General features: G+C 40.5%; 1 protein-coding gene across 2 annotated transcripts; it reads right to left on the reverse strand.

The window, feature by feature from the left end:
• Positions 1 to 391: 391 nt before the first annotated feature.
• On the reverse strand, positions 392 to 13,468 carry crtc1b (CREB regulated transcription coactivator 1b). Of its 2 annotated transcripts, XM_041935150.1 has the most exons (14): positions 13,342 to 13,468; positions 11,222 to 11,338; positions 10,549 to 10,674; positions 9,782 to 9,843; positions 9,399 to 9,493; positions 8,785 to 8,870; positions 8,648 to 8,691; positions 7,587 to 7,810; positions 7,344 to 7,495; positions 6,913 to 7,152; positions 6,253 to 6,339; positions 2,375 to 2,461; positions 2,101 to 2,275; positions 392 to 908 (listed from the first exon to the last, which is right to left on the reverse strand). In XM_041935150.1, exons 1-14 carry the CDS (start codon positions 13,465 to 13,467, stop codon positions 697 to 699), a joined length of 1,833 nt encoding a protein of 610 aa, XP_041791084.1. In that variant the 5' UTR covers position 13,468; the 3' UTR covers positions 392 to 696. The 2 variants fall into 2 exon arrangements, with proteins under 2 accessions (XP_041791084.1, XP_041791085.1); XM_041935151.1 differs by lacking the exon at positions 6,253 to 6,339.
• Positions 13,469 to 14,585: the final 1,117 nt, after the last annotated feature.

Raw genomic sequence — 14,585 nt, forward strand, 5'->3', positions numbered from 1 at the left:
AGAGAGCATTTTGGCATCAAATTTAAATTATGAAATGGAATATAAAATCTTGAACTAATAAATAAATAGAACATATAAATACATAAAGCATCAAAACATACAGTACATGATGAAAATAACATTTGGTTGTCAAAAATAAAGCTTTGAGTGTGAAATAGAAAGCCGTTACGGCATGATGGGAAAACCGATTCATTTGATTGCAGGGTAGAAGCAAACCGGCTCTGGTATATATGTTTTTTTGTTTGTTTTTTTTAACCCAGCCGTTAAATAATGTGTACGGTTTAGCCCAATGTCCTAGCAGCTTCCTGCTATGAGCAAATATTACCAAAACAAATATTAGAGTGGATATGAAAAAATAAAAAAAAAAAAAAAAAAAGAGTCAAATGTGCGTTTTTTTGGAATATATGTGGCATGTAATGGTACACTGTAAACACAGCAGGCTAGCGAAAGCGCTGAGCGACCAATCTCATTCAAAACGATAGCGAGGCCATTCCCCGGCAAGCCACTGGATGTCTTTTTCCCTGTTGTCTTTTGGTGGCGCATCGTTTCAAAGGGCTTCACGGAGTCGAGGGCGAGGTCGGACAGCTGGACGGCCATGCAACGAGGGAGAGGGTTCATCCCGCCCTTTGTTTCGCTCCATTCACAAGTTAGTGTGTTTTTTTTCTTCTTGTTCTTGGCCATAGTCAGCTTCTTGCGTTACAGCCTGTCCATCCTGAACGTGTCCTCTGTGGCGGGGTCTGCCAGCACCATGTCGGGGTCATTGAGCATGTGCAGTCCATCCAGGGTGAGCGGGTCGATCTTCAGCTCGTCCAGAGGAAACTGAGAGTCTGCATCGAAGCTGACGTCACCAACACCCGCCAGAGAGTTGGTCAGCTCTTTGGAGAGGCTCGGCGGAGACTCCCCTGTGACTAAGATACGTGACATCAGAGAGAGAAGTGGGTACTGACATCTGAGAGAGAGACGCGGAAGGTTCGGCAACATTTTTACACACGTTCAAAACACTTTAAAGAGGTATTGTGCATTTTGTAACTGGCAATAGTAACTAGCAATTAGTTCCTAGCATGGTTCAATGGTTATGTTTGTAGTTTATCTACACGTTTTCCTTAAGCATTTTCTTTTTGTTTAATATTTTACACTGTTATTTGCTTTGTGCCAACTAAAAACTAAATAGAAAGAATTATTATTACACACAATTATAAAGTAAGACAGTATAAATCTCTTCAAAACAGTATACATTAGTATTATTAAACGAACTCATGTGACATGTTTGGGAACGCAGTGTTACCAGTCTGCACATTTGAGCAGCTGCATAATCAAGTTTTAGCAAAGCTGTGAGTACAACGTGAGTTTTCCTTTTGTAACATCCCATTATTGATTCTACCAATTATGATAACACTGCACTCACCAGAGTAACTGCTGACTTCTCTGAAAAATCAACTAAAAACAGGTTTAAAGGGGCAACAAGCACAGCTGGACTGAAAGTCATTAATGTATATTGACAGTCTGCAAACACCTGGAGGGATTAAATTACAGCCCTTCCAGCAGGACATGAACCGGTATATGGACCAGCTCTGAAACCCTGATTAATGGTGCAAAGTGGGCAATACTTTTTCATACTATGTTTAACCTTATAAATTAAATTGAGCTATATTTTGACTGTTTTGAGTGTTTTCTTACTTTTAGACCCATCAGCTAGTCTAAATTTAAAGTTCTCTTTAATCATCAGGGAAATAGGAACATCTCAAATGATTGTAGTGATGAACACATTTTTTTCAATGTTGCTGCTGAGCGTGTCCACGATGGCAAAGACAAGGCTAACTGTTTTTAAAACCTGCATTTAACTATAAACAAATCCCTACACGTTCTGTGTTTGTAGAAAAAAACAACATGTGTCTTTTCTTGTGCTTGAGGAAGAAGAAGAAAAGGGTTGATGCTAATATCACCCTGTGAAAGAAGTTCGTAGTAAGTGAGCTCAATATTATTGGGACATTATTCTTGTCATAATATGCAGCCCAGCTAAAGCTGTGTAACTTTACTTGAAGTGAACCTGCTACCTGCTACAACTAGAAAAGTCTAATGACGGACTTGTGGTGTCACTACCTGTTAGGATGATGTTTGGGATGTTGCCGTGGTTACTGTAGCCGAGTTGCTGCGAGTCCTGTAGGCTGCTCCCGGTGAGGCCCATCATGGCTGCTTGTGTGTAGTTGAGGGTGGAGCACTGGTTGTAAAGGCTGGTGGAGCTGATGGGGTTCTCGATCATGTTGAACTGCTCCAGCTAAAAAGGCACAGAATTGAAACCAAGCATAAAAGTCAGGGACTGTCAGAGGAAAACATTTCTGTCTTTGCTGCTTACTGGTGGTGCATTCTGTGTCACCTGGTGAGAGAGGGCATTGGTCTGCCTCAAAGCCAACTGCTGATCGTAGAAGGAGTCGCCAAATATGCTGCCCACCACAGGAATGTGCTGGAGGAAGAGAGGCAAATTCAGAACAAATGTCAAGGAAGCAGCTACTGTTGAGAAACACAAACTAAAATAGCCAGAAGGAAAGTTATCTGGGCCCAGAAGCAGACGTTTCAGCGATGGAATAACAGACAACACAAGCAAAACAAAAGTCACACATCTGTCACACTGAGCAGTGACCAAAGCAAATGGTTTTCATGACGAGGGCTGTGGCGATTCAGACAAAAAGGGGAGGCTCATGAAAAGTTAAAAAAAGTTTTAAAATGATGTCTGTTCTTTAATGTAACTTAAAACAAACAGAATAACTTTAACATGATAAAAAAGTAAAATAAAATAAAATAAACTAAGACATGGAACGGAAGTGTGGGCATGATACGGTTGTGTGTCCCATACCTGTGGACAGGACACACAACAGTGCAGTGATGTGTTGACCGCAGCAGCCCTGTTCACTATGACACAAAAACAAACCAACTTGTTAAAAGGAAAATTCTGGTATTTGTCAACTTCAGTGTTATTCTGATATTTTCATCCAACTATTCATCAGGTAACTCAACCCACATGGACTCCAGCGTGAGCTTCCAAAGACTTCAACTGAACAGAAATCATACTTCTCTCATAATTACGGGGTTTTTTAATTAAAAATTGTAGGGGGTGGGGAGTAATATACTATTTTACAGGTAGTCACAGTTGACAAAGTGGACAAAACACTGTCCAGGTTGACAAATACTAGCACTTCCCTTGAACAGTTTCTTGTAATGAGAAAAGCACCAACACTGTGTGACTGGCATTTTTTAGTGGTGGAGTCCCAGTCAAACTGTTTCTAACGTTAGCCTTTTAGCCACTGATGCACCAGAGATGACTTATTCAGCACACGAAAGCCCAGAATTCAGATGGATTTAAATCAATCTGTACCTTTAAAAATCTATTTTCTCCTCTTTTTCCACCGATCCAGAGAAGATGCAACATCTACCACACTACACCTCACTCCAAAACATCTGGAAAGGAAGGACACCTACGCCAGAATGCTCTTCATCCACTCCAGCTTATTATACCACAAAAGAGGCAGTACAGAGTCAGGTTTAGTAGCTACACATTAAAGTCCATCTCAAGGAGCACAGGCTCACCCCTGATCCTACTGTTGTTCACCCTGCCACTCAATAACCGCACTGCCAGATCTAACGGTGTGTTCACACAGAAAACAAGGCAAATGTTTCACATGGCGCGATTACATAGTAAGTCAATGAAAAGACTCAACAGACGCTAATTATGTGACGTGAATACTCATCCTTTGCGTATTTATGCGAGTATTTGAGCTATAAATTTGCACATATTGGTTGGCTTTGCTGCATGTTTCAAAGGCACAGAGTCGCTGCTTGCTGACAGCTGCTGAGTGCTGGGGAGCTCTGGAAGAAGAAACATCTGGAGTGACATCTGACTCTGCTTTGATCCCGAGCCGTTTACCAGTGGGAGCTCAGAGTTTGTTTTTTTTTGTTTTTTTACTTTTGAGATTAAAAAGTGGATTTATCTTCACTGTCACATCTCAACTTGTCTGCAGCAGCAAGCTGCGGAGGTGTCGATCTCCACTGTTGGGTGTTCATAATTAGTCTCTCTGTCCATGACTGCTGACTGGAGGGGAAATGCACTGTATTTCATGGACACAGAGGAGACAGGGGAAAAAAAAAAAAAAGAACTAGACTCTCTGGTGGGTTCTGAGCTCAGTCAGATGATGAACTGAACACAAACAAAGCTGGCCTAAAACGACTTTGCACTGTTCCTCCTGAAAAAGCACAAAGGTTCGAATCATTTTAATATCTATTTTTGCCCACTACGTCAATGAGTGGGCAAACCAATATAAGAAAAGACATTCTACTTGTATAATATTTCAACATAAACACGTCCTTTAAAATATCTACAAAGATATATTACACTTTCAATCAAAGAGATTCACTTCGAAAAAATTGGTGGTACTCATGTTCTGAAAGACTTTAAATGCCCTGGACAAATGGGAGAATTGCAGTCAAATATTGTCTGTTTATGGACTCATTTTCCAATTTTAAAAACTGGTCCAGAATTGAACAAGAGCACTTCAGAAAGAAGCTGCGAAACAGGCTGCAATGTATGACTCCGTTTACAGAAACAGTAATTTTATCATGATAAAACACACTTAATTCAAATATGACACAAACAAAATAAAACTCACCAGAACTGACCAAGATTTAAATATATTTGACTTCAACAGATTTTCCTGGTAAAAAAACGGTAATTACTGGAACAGACACTCTGTGTGACTCCTGTTTGTGACTGACTTCAGGAAAGCCAGCAGGCACCATCATACACTGCTGACCGTCGGTCATTAACATCAGGTTCCTGGGAGTGCACATGGCAGACGACCTGACCTCAACGCCCATAATTAGTGCTGGTCACTACTTAACATACATCATTTATCAACATCAAACTGAAACATGCACTTTCTCTCTAAATGCACTCGAATACGCTCTGCTTTCTGTTCTGTATTTACATGTCTGTATTTGTATTGTATTTACAGGAACTTTTAGACATATTTTCCTCCTTTCTTGTTGTACTGCTGTGGGCTGGGAGGAAGAGTACTTTTGTACTTGTATGCAGCAACACAAGAAAATTACAAACTAAATCTTTTTGATTTCCATCTCATATATCGTATACTTAAGTTAGCAGGTTGTCACTTCTACGGAGTTTTTCACATCTAGTAGAACCATGGAATAGGTTTTTCTGTGGGTCCCTGTTGTTTAAATTGTCTCTCATGCAGTGTGACATACAGTACATTGCTCACATTATTCCACTTATCTGCAGGTGGCAGTAACACACCAGCAGCAATGAACCAACAAAGACAGTGAGGAAGAAGACTACACGCTAGTAAGCATGGATGTAAATAATGCATCTTATGAGGAAAGAATGCATTGAACTTGTTTGTTAGACCTAAAGAAGACCCCACAGGACTCTTCAACTACATTTAATAACTTAAAATGTGTTTCGAACTTGAGATTATTCAGATTGTTGTTTCAACATTGCTAACTTTTGGTCTTTAAGTTTTTGAGGGATGGGGTAAAGCCCTGATGACTGTTCCAGTGGGGCGTGAAACGACTTGTTGTTTGTGTGTATATGAACAGCAGATGTAAACTGAGGCACGGTTTAGCTCTAGTGAAAAGAGTTCTTGACTCACAAAAAGACAAACGGCTAATGTCACCATAAAGTCTCACAGTGCGACAGTTTATAGGCCAGGGCAGATAACGAATTTGTCGAAAAAATGTGTGACAGCAGAGCTGAAAAAACATCAAAGAGCTAGAATGCTTCATAATTACCATTCCAAGTCCTGTGAATGGGCATTTATAAATATTTTCTCTTTAATCAACATAAAGAACATTATTATTGGTCTATTTGTCTGTTCATATGAAGAGCAAAACGGAGCTGAACAATCTCAGACCTCTTATGAAACTGACGCTTATCCATATCAGAAAAGTATCTCAATCATGTGTGGTGCACACTGAAAAGACTTTTTTTTTTTGCAAGCTGAGAGCTTAACATTTTAAGACCTACAACTGGTCAGGGCCTCCATCAACAAATTATCGCCATGTTGTCATGCACACAGTGAACAGTGACCGTGGTGATGAAGAAATGAGTTATGCAGCTGTTGACACCATGAGTGGTTTACTGCTGATACAGAGAATGAAAAGCAGCCTAACTCATCTACAATTAGCTTTCCCCCAGGCACAAAGCCCTTCCCCAAACAGCAGCCAGCTTGGTGGGTGGGCCCTTACTTGAGGCGAGCCGCCGGGGGAGAAGCCTTGATTGGAGACTGGGGAGGTTGGAGACTGAGTGGCTGGTGAGCCAGTCTGATTGCGGTACTGTTGGAGGGAAGAGGGTTAGCTGGCACTAAGTTTCATGCCTGTCACACACAAATCTCAAAGGACGGGATCTGAGAGGGCATCAGTCTTGAATCTGCTCATCATGTTTAATGTGTATAGGTGGGAAACATTACCAATTACAACCAGATAAATTATGGTACAACTCTGGGGCTGGTCGGCTTTTTTGCACTTCTGGAAAAAATGTCTGTGGAATAGTAACTGAGTGCCAAATGGCGAGAAGAATTTGTCAGCTTTAGAAAGACCTGCAAGCATCTGATCCTGAATATAACGTGAATATAACGTGAATATAACACGAGTAATAACTTTGCTTTGAAGATAACTGGAGCAAAAAGGCATAAGATGTTTTTCCTAATACAATGAGTTATATACAAAATGACAAACAGGTGTCAAAGCCAAGTAGTATAAAAAGGATGTGAAGCTATTTATTGGGATGTATTTGGGGCAGCTGCAGAACTTTCAGAACAACTGGCTGGCGAAAGCAAAATGGTCCCTGTCATCAAATTAGCTGTTATCTCTGCTTCCACTTTCTGACTAGACTTCCTGGATTCTTACCGAGCTGACACTGATGCTGGCGGTGGTCTGGCTCTGGCTGTCTGGGGAGGGGCTGCTGGCAGTGGCTGTACCAGGGGAGGCCAGAGTTGGCAAGGTGATGAGCTGGATGCCCTGTGACAGGGCCTGCTGCTGCTTCTGGAGGTCACTGAGCAGCTGAGCCTGGGCCTGCGCTGTCAGCTGGTTGAACAGGGGGTACTGGGCGAGCTGCTGCTCCAGGGTCAGCGGCTCTGTTGGCACGGCCTGAGGAAAGATGCACATGGACTCTATTGAGGCTTGTCCCAGGAAATGTGCTATATGCTGCATATATTTCTAAAAAGTACACAGACACAGTCAGCTCTCATGGGGCTAACAGTGTTCAAGCCAAACCACTTCCCGTAACGAGTAAAACAAAACTTTAAGTCAAACTTCAAGTTTGTCGAGCTGAGCCGTACCTGTGTGATGTTAACAGGTGAGGAGAGGGTGGGTGAAAGCTGCTGTGGGGACTGTTGGAGATGAAGGTCAGAGGTGAGAGTGAGCGGCACCACGGGCGGTTGCCGGCGCTGTGCCGTTACAGTCATGGTGGGCTGAGAGGAAGTGGGGATCCCTGACGAGGAAACAAATAAGAGGTCTCATGAAGGTCTCCACCATCCATACCTGATGCACATTCAGGTGTGTGAAAGTTTTCAGGTTATTACCATGGCTGGCAGCACTGATGCCCAGGTGGGTGAGGTTGGTGGTCAGGCTGCCCGTGCTGTTGGACGTGCTGAGGGAGGGGAAGGCCACAGTGTCCTCCGGGTCCAGCGGGGTGGACAGCGGAGGGGGGAACTGGATGTTGGTCAGATCAGGAAGTGAACCACCAGTGTTGTGTGCAGCTGGGAGCACGGATGGGTTCAACTCCTGGTCTGGTGATGGGAATATACTAAAAAAACACAAGCTCTGTCAGACATGAGGAAAGCTACTCCTACATGACCATGCAGCTGAGTTTTTCAATGACTTAGTGTGAGCGCTAGGTTTCAACCCATCAAAATACAAAGTACTATTTTTTTCTAGTAAAGACACTGGATCTTTGTGTTCAATATAAAATTGAATTGATTGATGATTTCAGTTATATAATCACAGTTGAAAATGTGGGCTAATGTTTACAAATGTTACTGATAGAAACAAACCTTAAACAGCATCAGGAAACATCTAAAAGCTGTCCTTTAGGATCAGTCCTTGTATTGAACTATCCTTTAATTAATTTGGGAGTGGCATTATTAATCCTGTGCTGAATTTTGGTATTACTGACAGATTTGTGACTTTCAGTGGTGTTGAAAAGGAACAGTAACAGAAGACAGCTTTCTAAATTATGAATCTGCTCCTAAAACCATAAATGCAACACACGGGTCAGTTGTCTTCTTTCTGCTGTGGACGGTTTCCTTTCCAATCACAGGTGAAAAAGCAGTTTCTCTCATCAAGTTTAGATACAACATAAAGGTGTCTGGAGCCCATTTAACAGACCTTTAGGGTTTTTACTGGGATGTTTATCAATTTTGGTATTACAACCATAATGAGCAGTTCCTGTAGGACTAGATGTAACACGTTTTAGTGCCTTTACAGCACTTTTCCAGTGTACCTCGAACAGCTGTCTTGTATCAATGCACTTACTGTGTGACTTATTTGTGTGACTGACAGGCTGCTATACTCCACTGGTGTTTCACTGTAAAGAATACTACAAATAATAATAATAATAAAACAATATACTTGAACCACTCACTTGATTCCCGGGACATCACATGTGTTGGGCTTTGATGAATCATCCTAAGAAGAAAATATAATCATGAGCCACACATATTTTATACACGTATCACAACACGAGTACAAGTGTAGCTCTTCCTTTTTCCCCAACAATACCTTCTTGTCATCCCACAACTGTTCCTGCGCATCCTTGTCTGCATTTGAATCTGAATTCTCCGTCCCAGGCACTGTTAGCAGCAGTACTAATTAGTGAAACAGCAGGACACAGTTACTTGCTATGACAAAATACATAACAATTCAAATCAGTGCAAGAAATGAGTCATCAATATCCCAGACAGTCAAGCAGGATATGGTGCTGTGCACTAGATTCCTGAGAGTCTAAAAATAGCAAGGTGACCAGCAGACAGTCTGACTGAGTACATGCCAGCCAATCTTGGCTTCATTATATCAGAGCCTCACACATAAAAAGACATAATCCATGAGTAATCAGTGAATTATTGATCATCCTCTCTAGAACATCCTGAGTCAGCTCCATTCCGAGATGCTACTTGTCCACAGCCAGCTGAATACTGTACCAGCATGCTGAAGCAGTTATTTGAAAGATATAAGTGTCTAATTACGTCATAAATATTTCATTAAAAGTCTACATCTAGTTCTTTGTGACATCAACCGACCCGTTAATGTCATTTAAGGTTTGCCGCCTGCATTAGTCCACTGCACATTAATAAATAAAAGCTGCCCTGTGTCTTTGTAACTGGATCTTCCATTACCTCGTTTAGGCTGCAGCTCCTGTGATCCCCCTGCAAACACCTCCTGGGGCTTTGGATTCATGGCGCTCTGGTGTAAGGCAGAGTCCGAATTTGTCCTGTATGTGTTAGAAAGATGAGATGTCAGCAAAATCATGGCCAAATCCCTAATGCTGACAGAGAGCCAATTCTACAGCATCATATCCACCGAGAATCACATTCTGTTACAGATGTTTATTTGCCATCATACGGCCCAATACACGGCCTTCTTAGTGCTGGTTGAGTTTGGCAATTTTGTCCCAACATTGATGCACAGAGTCACATAATTAAATTTTTTGCAATTGAGCTCTGTCCGGTTGGGTGTCCTACTTATCGTTTTGGAAAATGGAGGAGGGGAGGTGACTTACCTTCTCCAGCTGGTGTCTGGCGGTGGGGAGAGGTAAACCGAGCTGTAAGGACAGCTGTCGATGTGAATTTAGTTAAGGCTAATGAAGCAGAGGGGATGAAAAATGGATCTCAGCTAATCCATATTTTCATGCCTGTTGGGTGATTCAACCAAACAGACCTGATACAAAATAAATGCCCACACACACACACAAGTGTTATTGGGATCCAATTACTTTGAAAGGCTACAGTCAGCGTCTTGTTATCTGATGGTGAAATATACTTCTAAAAATAATCCCAACAACAGTGCTAACAATACACTGTATTGAATTGTATAATTCAATATCGGGCTCTTAATAAATGTAGTGAAACATCACGATTCACATCACGCTTTGTTAAAAATCTGCGGAACAACAGAGCCTTCTCCTCTTTCTATCACAACATCTGCTGGATTTTGCTTTGTGCTACGCCTACATCATATAATGTTGAGAAACCACTGTATATGAATAAGGCAAATCTACACTGGTTCCCTCTGAGGTTGCAAATGATAATTATATAAATTTAGAACTCAAAGTATGAATTAAAGTTCAAATTTGTGATTTAAAACCTAAAAATTCCAGCTGAAATTAAATTTCATTGTATTATTTGTGATTCCAGCAAAGAGGAGCAATAAGGCAGACGAAAACTGTTGATACTGTTCGAACCTACTCAGTCATGTCTCTAAACATACTAACTGAATTACAACAACATCCTCAACACTTCTCGCTTCTGAACAAAAAAAAAAGGATATCTGCCGTCCATGTTTGTCCACTGACAGCGGCCGGCGGTGAGGAGACGTGATGCGGTTCCTGTCACGGTACACACGCTCCACCAAACCATGGTGCCTAGTTGTCCGGCTGGTATCAAGCACCGAGTTCTAGAGTGAACAAACCAGGTGAAGAAGCCAGCAAAACAGCTTACTTACACAACAACTATGTTAAAGGATAATGTTTAAGGATTAATGGTGCAAATGTGTTCATTTCAAAATGAGTCAAGCCATGGGCCCCCCATACTGATGCTCGAGTTGGCAAATGTATTTCAAGATGGAAAGCCATGACAAGCAATGACATACTTTAAAATTTTGGAAACAAATTACACTGCAGGGTAGTACTGGTATACCTTGTATTACACACGTCTGACTTCCTTTTGCTCCTGAACCATTATAAAACCTGGTAGGACCATTTGGCACTGACCGGCAGGTCATATCTGAACATTTTAATGCCTTCATAACCCGAACTAAGCCTGCAGACTTTCTAAAAATTATATATCTTCTAAGTAGAATCATCTATTTTGAGCCAATCTTTCACCAACATAACAAATAACTGCAACCTTTGTGTTTCCAATATTATCACCAACAGCTAAGAAAGGTACACCTGTCGAGAACAAACCATTGATTTACCAGCCGAGAGAGGCTAAGGGCTCACCTGAAAAGGCAGGTCAATGTTGCCATTTCCAATCTGATTGACATTGGGCAGTGAGCCTCCATAGTACTGTCCACGATTCTGCCCTAGTTGCAAATACTGGGTCTTCTGTAACTGCAACTGTGCAAAGTAAAATTGCATGAAAGCATGAGTGAATGACTGATCTGGTTCATAAAAAAAGTGATGCTAAAAGTGAACAATGCCTGCCAGTCCACAGTGGTGACATGAAAGATAGATGAATCCATTAATTGACAGATGAAACATGATGAGACAGGCAGATTGGCTGATTTATGAACAATTACAAGGCAGACAACATCTTTCATAGCCAAGAAGAATCACATCAGCTGATGTGAATGACACCTGACTGACAGCTGGTGCAATTATAGTCTACCCATGTAACACACCTGGTGATTACATTAGCCATGTGTCTTCATACAAAACCAGTCACAAAGGTAATGCGTGTTGTTACAGAAACACAGTGATGGACGTCCTCTTTGACAAATAATGAACTGAAGTAAGACTGATGATGATTGATGGTTGGATGACAACAAAATGAAATCTGGCAGAGACCACAAAACTGACCACTTAATTCCCTGCAGTAAATGAAAGTACAGCTCAGGTTTACACTGATGTGGCATGTGGTAAGTGGGCGTCATTTCCAGCAATAGAGCCAACAATTAGCCCAGACATTTACTGGCAACAAAATGTTCTTTTTTGTTTTGGTTTAAAGAGCTGAGACAATTTGTTGATTAATTGATTTGTTGGTCACCTGAAAATGAGTTGGCAACATTTTCCATTTCTGAAAGTCATTTTTCAAGTAAGAACCCCAAACAATCTTCTAAGATTTGCTGCTTTACTCTGTTTTTTGATTGGTCTTGTTATTGGAAAATACAGTAATTAAAGTAGTAATATTTTCTTAACAGTACTTTCAAGTAATTATAATAGTACATTACTCCAGACCAAAATATGGCTTTACCTATATCATCATTTAATAACCTGATTATTTATATCTATCAGACAACCATTGTTTAGTCTATAAATGACAGAAAACTGTGAAAAATGCTTATCACAATGATTTAGAGCACTTAAATTGCTAGTTTTGTCCATCCAATAATCACAAAGATACTAATTTTAAATTATACACAAGGGAGAAAAGCAGCAAATTCGCGCAATGAATGCCGAAATGTTAGGCACTTTCATACATTATATATAATACATGACTGACTTCAAAGACTAATTTTGAAAATCATCCATTATTTTCTATTAATGGACTAATTAACTAAATGACAAATCATTTCAGCTCTCGACTAAAAAAATGGTTGGAAAAATAATCGGCAGCTGAGTCGATAATGAAAACAATCATTAGGTAGTTGCAACTGCCTAATAATTTTTTTAAGAGTTTAAAGCGTCCATTTCCCGTTGTTGCGAGAAAGTTGTCAAAGTTAGCCTGACTTAACCTTAACGTACGCTATCTAAATTAAATGGTTCCAGATGGATCTATTAAACCCGAGGAATGTCGGCTGTTTAATGCTGATTTCTTTCCATGAGCCCGATGATTGCTTATTGGTTAAAAATAAGCCAATATGCTGCCGAGCTAATGTAACGGTTAACGTTAGGATAGTAGCGGATAGGTAAACGGAGGAAAAAAAACATCTGGGAAGGCTGGTTAACATCTGACGGGCTAATTAGCAAACGCTAACTTAGCCCCCTCAGAGATATTGACGTTACTCCACTGTAGTTTCGAGCAGCACTTTCCTAACATGTTGTTCTCCACAGATTTACATGTAAGACAATTTGTTTGCTAGTGAAATGACAGCAGTGACTGCTCTAACCAGCCACAGACAGAGCACAGGTGCACATTATCAACAGCTCCTGCAACCTAGCTAAGATAGTTAACGCAGCACACTAGTAGCCTCTTGTATTCATGTACCGCTGGCATGTTTTTTTTTTTTTAAAGGCAGAGTGAAAACATAATTTGGTGTTGTTGAACCGATGCAGCTGAGGATGTTAATATCAACTTAAGCTATTAAGCATCCCAACGTTCAGATTTATATCCGCAGCGTTCGTTAGCTGCCAAACAGCGATGCAACAATATGTAAACAATTAGGGTGCGGAAGTCTTACCCGTGCAGCTCTGGTGATGTTCAAGTCTTTCATCACTTCTTCAAACGCCGCAGTCTCCTCCGCCTGTTTCTGATTATGCAAAGCGATTTTTTCGCTAAATTTGCGAGGATTGTTAGAGGACGCCATCTTTCCCTCTTCTTCTCAATGGAATGTTACGTTACACACTACGCTAGGGCCTTGTGGTGTCGTCATCACGCACAGTCAACGGCACGACAGTGGCGTGCGTGATGATCTTGTTTAGTGCTTCTGCCACCGTCTGTAACGCTGGCTTTGAGGCAGGTAAAGTTTGATATAACAAAAAGGTTATACATGTTTTGTTTTGTTTTATTAAAAACATTATACATATTCTGTTAATTTTTTTAAAGATTTTCTCTGTATGTTTCTTTGCATTTGTAGTACTTACTTTTTATTTGTTAATTTTTTTTGTTACTCTTCCTGTGTTTATAGTTACGCTCCAAAATACAGAGGCAAATTTCTTGTACATTAAAACCTACTTGGCAATTAACCTGATTCTGACTGATAAGATAGGACTTTAGTGGCATGCACTTATAGTGTACATGAGAATAAAGTATAAATGCATGATAAAATGAAATAGAATAAAAGCAAAAATGGGTGCACTGAGTAATGAAAGTGCAGAATACTAGTTACAATGTTTCCAGTTACAAGCAATGTAATGTATAAACTGTGCAAAGGTGTATCTTTCCATGTTTCAAATGAGGCAAACAACAAAAAAGTAGGAACTGAATGAAGGGCTGATCACCAAAGGAGGAGTAGGAATAGATAGAAATACAAATACTTTGAGTAAGTCTGAGGTAACTTAGTCATTGTCCAGAGTGGACAGACTAATGACCACTGGGAGGAAGATTCTCAGGAGACGTTCAGTGGTGCAACTTTATGGTATTAAGTCTGTTGTTGAAGGTGCCACTGCGTTCATCCAGAAATGCATGGAAGGGGTTATGTCATTGAGTCAAATTCCAACTAAAAACGATCCATCTAACTCCATTTATATTTGAAAGTTCTTGTAATACACACTAAAATCATCTCTAATTTTTGTTTATGACATCTAGGTTGTACCATAAAAGGTTTATTGTTTTACTGTTTCTGAAACAGCAACAGTGGGCTTTCTTGCTATTGCAAAGTGTTGAAAAATTCATGTAACACTGATGAAGAGAAAGTAATTATCTGAAAAACATCACATGCTCATAAATACTTAATATTAGCTTTTGAAAAACACCAAATTGCAA

The sequence above is a fragment of the Chelmon rostratus genome, chromosome 4 (assembly GCF_017976325.1).
Source record: "Chelmon rostratus isolate fCheRos1 chromosome 4, fCheRos1.pri, whole genome shotgun sequence".
NCBI classification, from domain to species: Eukaryota; Metazoa; Chordata; class Actinopteri; order Chaetodontiformes; family Chaetodontidae; genus Chelmon; species Chelmon rostratus.